The sequence below is a fragment of the Vidua macroura genome, chromosome 12 (genome assembly GCF_024509145.1).
Source record: "Vidua macroura isolate BioBank_ID:100142 chromosome 12, ASM2450914v1, whole genome shotgun sequence".
In the NCBI taxonomy this organism is placed as follows: domain Eukaryota; kingdom Metazoa; phylum Chordata; class Aves; order Passeriformes; family Viduidae; genus Vidua; species Vidua macroura.
Window position 1 is genome coordinate 3,409,432 of NC_071582.1, and position 14,211 is coordinate 3,423,642.

At 43.3% G+C, this 14,211-nt stretch overlaps 1 protein-coding gene across 8 annotated transcripts in view; it reads left to right on the plus strand.

The window, feature by feature from the left end:
- Positions 1 to 14,211, plus strand: part of MYO9A (myosin IXA) — a 171,241-nt gene that overhangs the window by 24,100 nt on the left and 132,930 nt on the right. For all 8 annotated transcript variants that reach the window (XM_053988384.1, XM_053988388.1, XM_053988386.1 and 5 more), the window contains exon 2: positions 7,347 to 8,268. In XM_053988384.1, the coding sequence (XP_053844359.1) occupies positions 7,426 to 8,268 (843 nt within the window). In that variant the 5' untranslated portion in view covers positions 7,347 to 7,425. The remainder of the gene's footprint in view (positions 1 to 7,346; positions 8,269 to 14,211) is intronic.

Genomic DNA, 14,211 nt, shown 5'->3' on the forward strand with positions numbered 1-14,211 from the left:
ATCTCAAGTGTGGTGCTTGTAGGAGCTGGAAGTGGTCCTGGAGTGCCTCCACATCCTTCAGCAAATTTCCTTTTCAGCACGGCAGTCCTCAGCCTGCTCCTACCACCTTCAGCATTGCATTGAGAGGAGAAGAATCCCTTTATGTCCCCAGGTTTTGTTCTCTGAAGTTCTTGAGCTCCCCTAGGAAAGAAGCACCTTGTCCTTAATACTGGTGTAATTCCTGAGCTCTCAAAAGGTATTTTCTGTAGCTATTTTGGGGCTGGGAGATGCTCCTCAGTGTGAATTCCTTTAGTCCTTGGCAACGTTGCTTACACTTCATATCCATAATTTTTATCAGTTTCAAAAATGTTTTTATTGTAAGAGCTGCTGGCTTTCAGGCTCTAAATGTGAAATTTTAGCTGCAAAGTAAAATATCAATAGCTGGGCACATGATTGTATAGCTAAAAGGGAGATCCTGAGTCCATTTACAGTTTCTGCAGCCGTCTCTGTGCTCACTGGCTCTGCTCTGTGCCTGCAGCAGTGTGGGATTTGACAGTGATCTGTGTTTTTGGGATATCAACTCTATCACTTTGTTTCCAGTCGGATTTCCAGAGGCTGAACTGCTCTGTGTCCACCTGTGAAGAGCAAATCCAACCAGTCAAGTTGAAAAATCTGATATTTTGGCTGTTCATGTGAACAGAATTGCTGTGTTGGTGAGGGATGCTCTGTCTGAAAATTTGTTGGAGCCTGGAGTTAATCCAGGAAAACCTGAAGGGGCTATAAATGTAATTCTATCAGTTATAAAAGACAGATTTTTATTGGTGTTTGGAGCAGGGTTGTCCTACCTCTGGCCACTGACTACTTCATTAGTCATTAGAAGCAGCAAAACAAAATGTAGCAAGGATTTGTTTCCCTTCAGGACTCAGAACACTCACGGTACACCAGGCTCTTCCTTAGTCTCTGCCTTTTTGTTAATCCTTGCCATTCACTGACAGTTCTCATTAGCCAGATAGGGAAAATTAACTTAAAACTTAAATGGTGCTACCATTGCAGCCTGAGAGGAGATCCAACAATTCCTTTTGTTTCTTCAAATTTTATTTTTTATATTACTATTTTGTTGGTTTCTGGCAAAAAAAGCCAAGGGAGCAACTGGAGGATTCCATTCTCAGTGTATGGGGATGTTTTGAGAGAACAGAAGTGCTTCCACAAGTCAAGATTCAGTGACTCAAATCTGAAGAAAGAGGAACAATCCAGGGCAGGATTTTCTTGGCACCACTTATTTGGGTTTCCCAGCATCAAGCAGAGACACTGTGGCGGAAGTGGAGATGGAAGTCACTTCTCCCATGCAGCTAGCCCAGTCAAGACCTCACCAAGCCTTTTTGTAGTTTCTTTATTTAATTTTCATTTCTTTGGCACCACAGATGATGGATCTGTGCCTTTTGGTAGCATATCCAGCTGGTGAGGCAGGAGTCATGCAGGCAGGAGGTTCGTTCGCTGCATAACCCAGGTTAGTTCCTTGGATGCTGACTCATTCCCTGCACAGAAAGTGCTTTGACCTCAAGGGAAAGAATAAGTGCTCTTATTCACATCCTAATTCAGTTCCTCCTTCATCAGAAATGTTTGTAACATATTAGGAGTAACTCATTTCACAAGAACTTTTCTTGTAATTTTTTTTAGGATTTTTTATTTGTTTTTGTTTGGGGTTTTTGGAGGTTTTTGTTTGTTTGTTTTTGTGGTTGGTTTGTTTGTTTGTTAGGTTTTTGGGGTTTTTTTTTGTCTCAACTGTAAGGTCTGGTAGAAGCTGAGAGATTTCCACAGGAGATGCATCAGCAAGAATGTGATAAATAGCAACATCCTCACCACCTCCAGTTTCTAGAAGAGGAACTACTGAGTTGTCGTCATACCATAGGGAAATACCAAAACCTCAAGACAAGGTGATTGCAGGCTCTGGAAGGGATTATCGTGCACTGAGGTGCTTTATGTATTCATGGACTTCTTAATATCTGTGTCTGATTAAAATATGGGGGAACCAAGCCCATCTCTGAAAGAGAGGATGAAACACCTCTGGTGCTCAGCAAGGAGCTCCCAGGTGCCAAACTGAACTTCAAGTGTTATCCTCCACTATATAAGTGAACAGATAAGGAGGTGACAGAGTTACTCAGAGCAAACCAGTGTGATATGACTTGTCTCAAATTTTTCAGGTCATGGAAGAAGCTATGGATCTCAGAAACAACTTAGAGAACCTATTTTAGTTCCAGTGTGGGTAACTGTAGGTCTTTGAGAGCGATTTACATAGGGGTGAGCTGTGTCACTGCTTCTTTTGTGTTCTGGGAATCCCCCTCGGAGGCTGAATAGGCATCTCTGGCTGTACAGGCATCTTTACTTCCAGAAAAATTCCCTTCTGCTTGAGGCAGGATGGTTGACACTGTCCAAGGGTTGACACTCCTTTCATTATGGCTTTTGATAATAACAGCCCAACCCCAGTTTACAAATGTCATGTGGACTGAGGAAATCAAGGAGGTTTAACTCAAAATCTCTTGGGTTTGCAGAAAGTGAAAGGACACCAAATTTTTATGTTCATTCACATTTACCTTGAACTCTGAGCAATACAAAGCAGGTTTAGCAAAGGAGAATAATTTCTTTCTTTCAAAGGAATTGTGACCAAATGGAGAATTTTAAGGGGAGAGGAAAGAAGCCCCTGAAACAGTCAGATGTGTCATTGGGATGTTGCTGCCATCATCTGTGTGTCTTTGCTGTTGGTTCCTGCAGGGTTTTGTTTTGGCTCAGAACCCCAGCAGGGTCCTGTGCTGCTGCAGAGCCTCTGAGAATGTGTCTCCACTTCTGCTTTCATTTTCTGTTCTAATTTAAGATTTCTCACTGCATTGGCATCTTGCTTGGTCCAAATAAACCGCTCTGAAATTCAGCCAAAAGACCTTCCTTCTATATGTGGACAATCCTGGAGTGCTAATGGGTATATTTTTCCCCATCCAAGCTTATCATCCTTTAAGAAGTAAATTTGTATTGTGGTTACAAATCAGGTTGAAGACATCCCTGCTCATTGCAGGAGGGTTGGACTAGGTGACCTTTAAAGGTCTCTTCAAAACAGACCATTCCAAGATCTCTGTAATGCTTCCAAATCTCACTTTTCCTGTGATAGAACTTTCATTGTTTTGGATGAAAATAATGTACATAAATCTGTGTTTTGGGTACCACCACTCCTGCACACAAGATTCTTTGAGAGTGGCCCACATAGGTGATTAAGTGACAATACATACATTTCTCTCCCGTTGGCAAGCAGTAGGAAGAGAAAAACACGGTGACCATGGAAAAGGAAGATGATAAAATAAGAGGGTTAAGTGTTACGTAGATTCTGAAAGGAACTGACATGTGAAAAGTTGCAGTGATAACCAAGTTGTTGAGCTTCCACCTGGGTATTCCTCCTGTGTGTAGCTGTCACAGATGTGTCGGTCTGGTGTCAGTTTTGATATCACCAAGGTATTTATTTTGGGTACCAGCAGCATGAGGCTGTTGGCTGCTACAGGAGAAACATCTTGTGCCCACAGACTCAGATTAAGCAGTGAAGTGTTTAGATTGGCAGCCAGGAATTACTGCCCTGCACGGTGTGTTGGGAGGTGCTGGTAGATGGACAAGAAAGAAACCAAACCCCGAGCACTCCCCGAATGGGGAGAAAGTTTCCCTGTTTCTGTAGTCCCTTGCCAGGTTAGGGGATGTTATAATAAACTCAGTGAACTTTGCTTCCAGAATTGCCCCTTTAGCAGCCTCAATGCTGACACTGATCCCTGTTTTTTCCAAATCATTCGGTATTTGGCAAACTCTGCACATGATTTCAGGCTTTAGCTGTCACAGATTATTTATGCCGGGTTTGGATGCTTCCAGTGGACAGTTTGTTTTGGATTTTTGCCACGTGCTGCTAATGCTGTCCCTGAAAATGAACATATTGAGGCTGGTCTTTCTGAATGTGTATTAAACTGTGACCATATAGCAAAAGATCACATAGAATGTAAAAATCAACTAATATTTACGTGTTTAGTGTCTGTACAAAGCCTAATTGGCAAACAAAGTTTTCATCTTTTTCTGTTAACCTGCTAATAATCAGATGATTATTGTCAGTTTTATCAGAATCCTCTGAGCCATCCCCTTGGAAATAGTAATTGATTTTATTATGTAGGAGAACCCAAGTAAAATATCAGTGAATGCACGTAATATAATTAATTTGTAACCATGTTTAGAGATTGTGGTTTTTTTTATGTTGGAAATAAAACTATGTTGGTGTAGTAAAATTGAGCAAAGTCAGCATTTAGGATTAATTTGAGAAGAATCTTCATTCAAACATAGAAAATGGAAAAGTATGTAGAAAATATTAGGCTGAAAGTATATGGTCAGAGGGCTGGAGCCAGGCTGGGAGAGCTGGGGGTGCTCACCTGGAGAGGAGAAGGCTCCAGGGAGAGCTCAGAGCCCCTGCCAGTGCCTGAAGGGGCTCCAGGAGAGCTGGAGAGGGACTGGGGAGAAGGAATGGAGGGACAGGACGAGGGGGGAACAGTTTTAAACTAAAAAGGGGGGATTTATATTGGATATTAGGAAGAAGTTTTTTTCCTGTGAGGGTGGTGAGGCCCTGGCACAGGCTTCCCAGAGCAGCTGTGGCTGCCCCATCCCTGGCAGTGTTCCAGGCCAGGTTGGTTGGGACTTGGGGCGTCCTGGTCTAGTGGAAAGTGTCTCTGCCCATGGCAGGGGTGGAATGTGATGGGCTTTAAAACCTCTTCAAGGTCACACCATTCCATGATTCTGTGTTGACTTCAAATGCCATAAATGTTTCCTTTCATAGGTGTGCAGCATCCACGAATTTTTGGCCAGAGTGTTCCCAGGAGTTTGCAATAGGCAAAAATGTATAAATGACTGAAGCGTAGCATCATTTTTTATGTTGACCTGTAAATGTAAGCATGTAGTAACTCAAAAGGCCTTTAATTAAAATAATGCACAGAGCAAGTATTAATGGGTGACACAGTACAAACTTTGTGTCACTCTTTTCATGGTCCCATTTAATTTTTTATGTCTAAATGCAAAAAGATTAATTTTTCAAGTAATAAAACTGCTAATACAACAGCTTGCTGGGGTAGTTGCCATTAGGAGAACCTTTTTCCCTGACATAATGCTAATTACCTTAGGATGGATATTTCATTGCACTGTTTTCTCCAAAATGCTTTGGAAAAGCTGACTGCATGCACAAGGTGTGTTGGATGCTGAGCCAGGGCCAGGCTCTTGTGCAGCAGGGCATGGGAGACCATAACCAATTAACTTCATTAACATTGCTTTGACCTCCCTAAACACTCTGAGCCATGTTTGAGGTTGCTACCAGTAAACCCCGTGGCACCCCTGGGATTTACAAGGCTTGAATTAACACCCCTTTGCTTTCTGATCTTGGAAGCTTCTGGTCTTTGAGTGGTTTTGTGGGGAGGACTTGGCTCTTCAATGTCTCCGAGTTGCTGAGGCTTTCACCATCTCCATGGAGTTCACACTTGGCTTGGAACCCTGCTGGATTCAAGATGTTTGGATGCAGAAGGCACAGGTGTTTGTTGTTACCAATTGCATGCAGAATAAACATCTCTAGAGATGTTTGGGTGGGTGGGGTGGAGTGGCCTAGTGCTTTATAGTGTATTTATTGAGTGTGCAGGAGGAAGGAGGCAAGGTCAGTTTGCTCAACGTAAGCAACTTAAAGTCCTGTTTGCACTTCTCATGTGAGTCAGCAGTCTTGGATACGCTCTGATAACATCAATAAAAGTAGCCAGTCCTCTTGGCCTCAGCTTTGAAGTAAAATCTGGGTGAGGAATTACTGACCTTAAGTATAGTGGGGGATTTGTTTGCCCCTTCTTGATGAAAAGCTGATGCTGGAGTTGCAGAGCTACACAAAGCAAGCCCAACCCAGCACTTCCCTGACATCATCCCTGTTGCATCTGTGCCTGTAGTAAAGCCATAGGAAAGCAGCTGGAACACTTCCCAGTGTATAATGTATGTCCTGCTACCAAGCAATGCACCGTGAATCTCTGCCAGATGTGTTTCACTGGGACATATTAATTTCTGTGCTTTGAAGTGCGCGTGGCTGGGGATAATATACTTAATGAAATATTGGAGCAAGAAACAATACAGCACAAAATAGTGCTGTTCATTTGAGGGCCTCAGAAATGAAACAATTCTCCAAATCCCAGCCTTGTAGTGGATGTAGAAGATTAGGATGGCTGTACTTGGACTGAGGGTCCTGGATCTGGAAACTTGGGGGAGACTGCAGGAACAGGGTGACCAGTGGAATGTTTTCCCTGAATACTCTTCCCGGCATCAAATATCTGAAGTTCCCTAAACCTGTTGTGGGTTTTGACTTCGTGGTTTTTTTACCCTTCTTGAGCATTTTGTTGATGCCAGGAGGGAACTGTCATAGTTGTGAGGTCTTGCTCCAGTGGGGCAGTGCTCAATGAAAAGCTCAGTGTTACAAATAACATTAGGATGTGCATTATGTAAACTTCAATCTGTACGAAGTGTCACTGCCACCTGATTGCCCAGATCCTGGTTCTGTGGGTCCTGATTTTCTCCCTAGTTCCCTTTTGTCTTTCTTTTGGAATAACTCTTAACATCTTCCAGCGCAGTTTGGAGTTTGCTAGAACTGGTGGAGAACTGGGGCTCTTTAACTCTGAATTTGCTTTTACCTGGGGCTGCTGGTGGTGTGTTATCTTCTTGTAGTGATGAAGTTTGAGAAAAGAGCTGCACATTTGATGTTTCATTGCCAGAGATATGGGTTTGTTTGGTTTTAAGCAGTACAAGAGAAATAAAAAGTGCAATGTAGGCAACAAAGGAGTTGGTTGCAATAACTCTTATCCAGTGTGAGATATGGACATCTCTGAAAAAGGGTGGCTTGTTAGGGGAAAAAGTGATGCTGATTAAATCATCATGGGTTCAAAATCTCCTGGACAGGAAGGAAAGGAGTTTATCTCCTCTTCACTGGCACAGGACAGTGGAAAAATGCATCTGTAGGAAGGGCCACGTGTGCTGGGGAAGGTGATAGTTATTTTGTTTTAACAGCTGAAGTTTGTGGATGCTGAGTACCATGCATCCATGAGATTGATTCAGGAGGTGGTCTTGTGTGTTGCTCACAAAATTTTCACTGAAAATCAGAGGGTGTTTCTGATACCTCAGACTGGGGGCAAAATTAGCAAAAGCTTGAGGTGCTATGGGAGTTACATCTGAGTTAGGGGGAGCCTGTGTTGTGTGTGTAGTGTTTGGGTGTTGAATACCTTTATCTGCTACAGCTTTGGGGTATTTCTAGGATAGCACCTAACTGGTTTTATTTTGTTTTTTTTCAGCCTTGCTAACATGATGACCTGACAAGATACAGCACAATCCTGACTATGCAGCACAGGGACTGATGGGAAAGGATCCAATATGAGTGTAAATGATGTTGGAGGCAGACGACGCTTTGAGGATAGCGAGTACACGCTGCACATCTACCCCGGGAGCATCGCAGAGGGGACAATCTACTGCCCCATCACTGCCAGGAAAACATCCACGGCTGCCGAGGTGATCGATTCACTCATCAACAAACTCCAGCTCGAGAAAACAAAATGTTACGTGTTGGCCGAAGTGAAGGAGTTCGGAGGGGAGGAATGGATCCTCAACCCCACGGACTGCCCGGTGCAGCGCATGATGCTGTGGCCGCGCATGGCGCTGGAGAACCGCATCAGCGGCGAGGATTATCGCTTCCTGCTGCGGGAGAAGAACCTGGATGGCTCCATCCACTACGGGAGCCTGCAGTCCTGGCTGCGGGTGACGGAGGAGCGGCGCAGGATGGTGGAGCGGGGCTTTCTCCCCCAGCCCCAGCAGAAGGACTACGATGACTTGTGTGGTTTGCCAGACCTGAACGAGAAAACGCTCCTGGAAAATCTCAGAAACCGCTTCAAGCAGGAAAAAATCTACACCTACGTTGGCAGCATCCTCATTGTTATTAATCCCTTCAAGTTCCTACCTATTTATAACCCCAAGTATGTGAAGATGTATGATAACCATCAGCTGGGGAAGCTGGAGCCCCACATTTACGCTGTGGCAGATGTGGCTTACCATGCTATGCTCCAGAGGAAGAAGAACCAGTGCATTGTGATTTCAGGAGAGAGTGGCTCGGGAAAGACACAGAGCACCAATTTTCTGATTCATCACCTCACCGCCCTCAGCCAGAAGGGATTTGCCAGTGGAGTAGAACAGATTATTCTTGGAGCTGGCCCAGTGCTTGAGGTAAGATGGAAACGATAGTAGGGTGGAAATGTTTTAACGGTGGAAAAAAAACCCAACCTGAGTAGTTGGGATTTTATTGTGACACTTAACTCTGCGGTTATCTGCTAAATACTGATAATAAAGTGACAACAGCGTTAGCAATGAGAGAAGGTTGTGTTTCCACCTATAGAATATTACCTGCTTTCAAAAAAAAAAGAGGATAAAAACAAAAATATAGCAGATGGCTTGCTGCCAAATTTGTTAATGCTCTGTTTTCACTCAAGTGTTGCTCAATGCTGGTTTATCTCGGTGGTTTCTCAGTGGGAAAATGGAAATGAGAATTATCAGTAGCAATTTTCTAGAATATTGAAACGGGAGTTCATTGCACACAATGTATTGATAATGTTGTATTCATGGAGTTTCTGTGTAGTCAGCTTCTTTGAGCTGGGGAAGGAATCAAAGGTAACTTTCATGGTCAAAATTGTGTTTTCTAACCATGAGTGCTTGATTTGGCCGCTTACTGGTTACTTTGAGGATTCTTCTTGTGTATTTGAGGTTAAATAAATTTGGCCATCAACTTTTCAGGTATGAAATTCTGAACTGGGATACCAGCATTTATTAATTAATTTGTCATGAGTTTGCCCCATAGTCTTTGAGATGGTTTTCCTTGGAATTGCTAGCTTTGCTGGTTAGAATTTTGTTGCTTAAAGCCCATCTGCACACGGGTGATGTGTCAGCTTCAGCTGTGTCATTGTTCTTGGAATGATACATGGAGGTAGTTTGGTGCCTGCATTCTCTCTCTCTCTCTCCCTCTCCAGAGTTGATGAGAAAACATCAGACCAAGCTCCCATAATTAATGGTGGTTACTGTGGTGACCCACGTTGGTGACCACATTACTTTCAGAAAACTGGTATGAAGACTGGTGCATTCCACCTCCAGTGCTGTTATTCTACCTGCAGTCCTGTTACTTATTTGAAACTCTTCCATGCTCTCGAGTTTTTGATAGGTTGCTTAATGTGTCATGTTGGACCAAGGTCATTTTGTAGTTCCCTTTAGCAGTGTCAGAGGGAGAATCTCTTTCTAGGTTAGATTTCTGGAGGTGGAGAAGAGAGATCTCTGTGAAAGGGAAGGTAAAAGGAAGTTTGGGGAATTGTGTTTTTTCTTAGATTCTACTTTTCTCAGGAATAGGATATCTACTTGCTTGGCTGTTGGATGGAGAGAGGCATCACAAATGGTTTACTGGGAATCCTGCTCTGGTGGTAGCCACTCACTTCTGGGAACCATTCACAGAATGGTTTGGGTTGGAAGGGATCGTCCCATTCCACCCCCTGCCATGGGCAGCAACACCTTCCTCTATTCCAGGTTGCTCCAAGCCCCATCCAACCTGGCCTGGAACACTTGCAGGAATGGGGGCTTGGAGCTTCTCTGCACAACCTGTGCTAGGGCCTCTCCACCATCACAGGGAAGAATTCCTTCCTAATTTTTAATAATATTTTCCTTTAAAAAGCAGCTTTGTCGTTCCTCTCCTTGGTTCCCTTTCCTCTAGATGAGGTTGCTCAAAGCCCCAGTGTCTGGCAAGTTGTGTGTGTTGGGATGAGGTGGAGGGCAGGGATGCACTCCAACCTTTTGTTTTCCTTTCGCAAGATCTGCAGCTGTTTTTGAGGGGAAAAAAAATCCTGAATCATATCTGTTATATTTTTTTTTTGCTGTTGGAGCAGAAGTTTGCATTCCTTCACTCCGGCAGCTGGACGGCTGCTGTTGTGCTGTGTCTGCTTCCAGGCCTCTTGGAAAAAGTGGGGGCAATCCAGAATTTCTTCTGCTCTGCCAGCACTGGTCCCAAAAAGTCACAAATTAGGCAGCCTGAAAGACAAAGTGGCTATATTTCTGCTTTTCCTTCTCTTTCTAAAATTTCCCAAGAAAGGGATCTTCAGAGCAGAGCTTTGGGTTGCATTGCTCTGCAAAGCATTTGCAGATTTGACCTTTTGAGTTGTGGTTGAAATAAATTGAATAAACTCTGGAAGTTTAGATGCCAAACTTTTGGGGATTTTTTTTTTCTTCTTTTCCTTTGTTCTTCTTCTCTCCTCCAGACACCTTCTGCATTCCCTCTGCTTTCCCTTTGCATATTTAAGATCAGATTGTGTTCAGCTCAGGTTTGTCTTTCAGAGGCAGCAACACAGCTCTTTGTGCTGCGACTTCTGATTTAGGGAATGGAGCAACCAACAGCTCACTTGGACCTGTTGATCTCTTTCTCTGCTTGAAAAGTGTCTCTGGCAGGACAAGTGCATGGAACCTCCTGTTCCTGGGAATGCCTTTGCTGTCATGTTCACACAGCAGGAGCGGAAGTGGAGCAAAATTAAGATTCTTTTTTTCCTGCAGCTTCTCTGTTTTCCTAATTTACATTTTTTGAACAGCTTCAGGCTATTGTTTGGGATTTTATTTTCTTTGTTGCATGAGATTCCTGAGCCTTGTCCAAATTGGACTTTTGGGGACAGCTGTCAAGACAAGCTGTTACTGCCCTCTAAACACGGTGACATCATTCACTAGTTGCACGTAGTTTGAGGTGTGTACTGAGACCAGGCGTGTCCTTTTAAAGTGTATTTGATGTAAATCCTATGGATTTTCTTTTTCCTCTGCTGGGATTTAATAGGAAAATTTTGTTGTAGTGGTGCTCCTTGGAATGGTTGCAATATGCTTCTTTTGGTGATAAATGATATTTTAAAATACTTGCATATTTATATTTTTTTATAAGTTATATTTCTTAAATACCATACTATTTTTTCCAATAACAAGATCCAATTTTTTAAAAAACAGGTGATTTTCTTTATATTTTTCCTCAGTTTCTCCCCATTTTCTTATAAAACACATTTTGCCCTGTAAGAACTTGCTTCTTCAGCAGAGATGAGCTTACTAAAATTTTACACTCTGGCTCTTTAGTTTCAAGACCGAGCTTCTCAAAATCCATAATTTTGTGTAGTTAATTGAGGAAGAGTTCCACGTGCTACAATTCCATTCTGTTTCTGATTGACTCTATGCAATACTTAAGGTGAAGATGACTTCTGCTCAGCTTGATCCTCCATCAGGAGCCCAGAGTGCCACACCTCAACAAGGCATGGAAGGACTGGAGCATGTGCAGAGAAGGGGCTGGAGCACCAGGAGCAGCTGAGGGAGTTGGGGCAGCTCAGCCTGGAGAAAAGGAGGCTCAGGAGGGACCTTCTGGATCTCCCCAGCTCCCTGATAGGAGGGGGCAGCTGGGGGAAGTCAGGCTCTGCTCCCAGGGAACAAGGGAGAGGACAAGAGGAAATGTCCTCAAGATGTGCCAGGGGAGGTTTAGGTGGGAAACATTTCTTTGCATTGGAAAAGATGTGGCTGCCCCACCCCTGGAAGCATTCAAGGTTAGGTTGGAGAGGCTGAACAACCAGATCTAGTGGAAGGTGTTCCTGCCCAGGGTAGGGGGTCAGATTAGATGACCTTTGAAGATCCCTTCCCATCCAAATTATGCCATAATTCAATTTGTGCTCTGCCTGGAAAACTGTGCTTTATCCCTGCAGGGTTATTTTATCCCAGATCTAGGGAACTTGTTGATGTGAACTTGGAACAGTGTTTTAAAACCCTGTTTTCTCTTTAATTATATTAGCTAGAAACATCCAGATGAACTTTATGTTGGATTTCCAGCTTGTTTTTATGAACTGTAACCCTTAGAGGTGGGATGTGGATGGGATCATCACCTTGTACTTGTACATGGTACAGCCTGTGAGCATCCTCCTCCATCCTCCTGAACCATGCTTCAGCTTTCCAGGGAGCTCTGAATGCAAGTTAATTTATTACATTTTGCTAATTTCTTTTTCAATTCTGCATAAAACTGCAAAAGTATGAAAATTCTCCCTGGCTCAGGTATGCCCAAAGGTCCTCAGACAGGTATTAGATGAGCCTTGGTCTAAAGGAGTCTGCATCAGATTATTTTACCATCGGTCCCTTTCTCGGCATCTCATTTGTCACAGGAGTACAGCCATAACAGCTACACACAGCAGATGTGTTGTCTGAGTAGCTGTTTATTTGCCTTTTCAGACATCCCAGTGGGGATCTCTCAGTTGCTTTAAAAAAAAAAAAAAAAAAAAAAAGACAAGAGCTCTGTTCCTGGGAGAGGTCTCAGAGCACAGGCGGTGGCCAAGGGGAGATGCTGCTGCCCTTCACAGCTGATATGCATCTGCAGCATCTCTGCCAGAAAAAAAAAAAAAGGAATTGATTGCTTGAATTGCTATGGAAAGAACTGCAGAAAGCTTTCTGTAGACATGGCCCTGCTATTTGCATTCCCAATGGTGGTGGTTTGCACAGGAACCTTAGGAACAACAGCTGGAGTTGCTTTTTGGTTTCTGGAGCAATGTTGTGCAATATGTGTGTTGTGGTTTTGTGGGGGAAGTCAGAGTTGCCACCTGAAGGCCTGGGAAGCTGAAAGCCTTTATTTTTTATTTCTTTAATCCTGATTATGGAGTTGTTAGAGGGAAATGCAGCCAGCATCTAGAAGATGTTGAATGTTATTTTCCAGCACTTTGTGCTAACGTGCAGGGTCCTCCCAGCTGAATTCAGCCCTGGCAGCTGGAGGTGCAGCGCTGCGAGTTGTGAGCAGAACGACTCCACACTGCTGGAATTGCAGTGGATGCTGCTGAATGTTTCCAGAGCCAAACAAAGAACCATTGAGTCGAGTTAAAAAAATCAATTAAGTGGAATGATCAGGCATGTCCTGGACTTCCAGTAGGTTCGGGTAGCATTGGACAACATGGAGGGGCCAAAGCTCCCTATGCACATGGCCTCTGCTGCTTCTCCTGCGTGTGCCAGACCTGGAGTTATCCTAGGTAGGACCCAGCTCCACTGGCAGATCCCACACTCTTAACTCCTGTACTGTGGAACCAGGATAAGGGGATACTTGATTCACATAGGAATTAGGGTACCATTATTTACCTGTGAGAAATAACATTTGCAAATGGACCACATTCATATTTTTACCTGGAACAATGCTAATGGGATGTAAACTTTGATTATATTCCCTTTTTTTTCCCCCTATTCCTACTTGGAACAGTATTAATGGGAGGTAACCAAATTCTATTAAAATTGACTTAACAAAAGAAAATAGATTCTCTGATTCAGTTCACAATGTTCAGTTTCCAGTACACTGATTTTTAAGTAATTGGCTTGTATTGTGTGGCTCTAAAAGTCTTATATCCAAAAAAATGGATTTATATGAAGGTGAGAGGGAAGATTTATTTTTCTGCTCATTATTCACTTTTGATAATTTTTAACCTATGATATGTGCAATTATCACCACTCTGCCATCTGAGTTTGGGGTAGGTGTGAACGTAGCAGCCAGGATTTTTTCCCTCTGCATTCTGGCCTCCCTAGTGCCTGGAAAGGTTAGAGAGGGAGCAGCACACGGAGATTATCCAGCTGATGCCTAATGTGGGAAGAATTTGTGCAGGCCTGACACAAAGGACTCCCACAGCAAGGCTCAGGCACCAACTGCTTTTCACCAGTGCTTGCAAAATGCTGGGATTCTTCAGCTGGGGAGGTTTTACAGTTTCAGGCTCTGTATCAATAGCATCTTGTTCATCCTTATTTCTGACACTGAATTATTCAATATTTTCACTGTAGAGTATTCCTGGGCTGTATCAGTGCCTGGGTCTAATGTTGTTATTATTTTTCATTACATGCTATCTTCAGCAAATATTTTATTACTCCAAAGTCCAGATTATTGCCCTTGAATGACAAAAATTGGTGTTTCTTCCCTGAGACGACAGTAGGGAGATGATTTGTTATTAAAGCAGGTTTATATGAAGCTGCTTTTTCTCCACCCTTAAGAATTAGGAGCTATTTTGTTTCCAGGAGGGAAATGCCAAATAAACCCTGCCCTTGTTGGGTGGAGTGCTCACCTTGCAAGACATCCTGACTTTATGGACCTCTAGATAGCCAGAC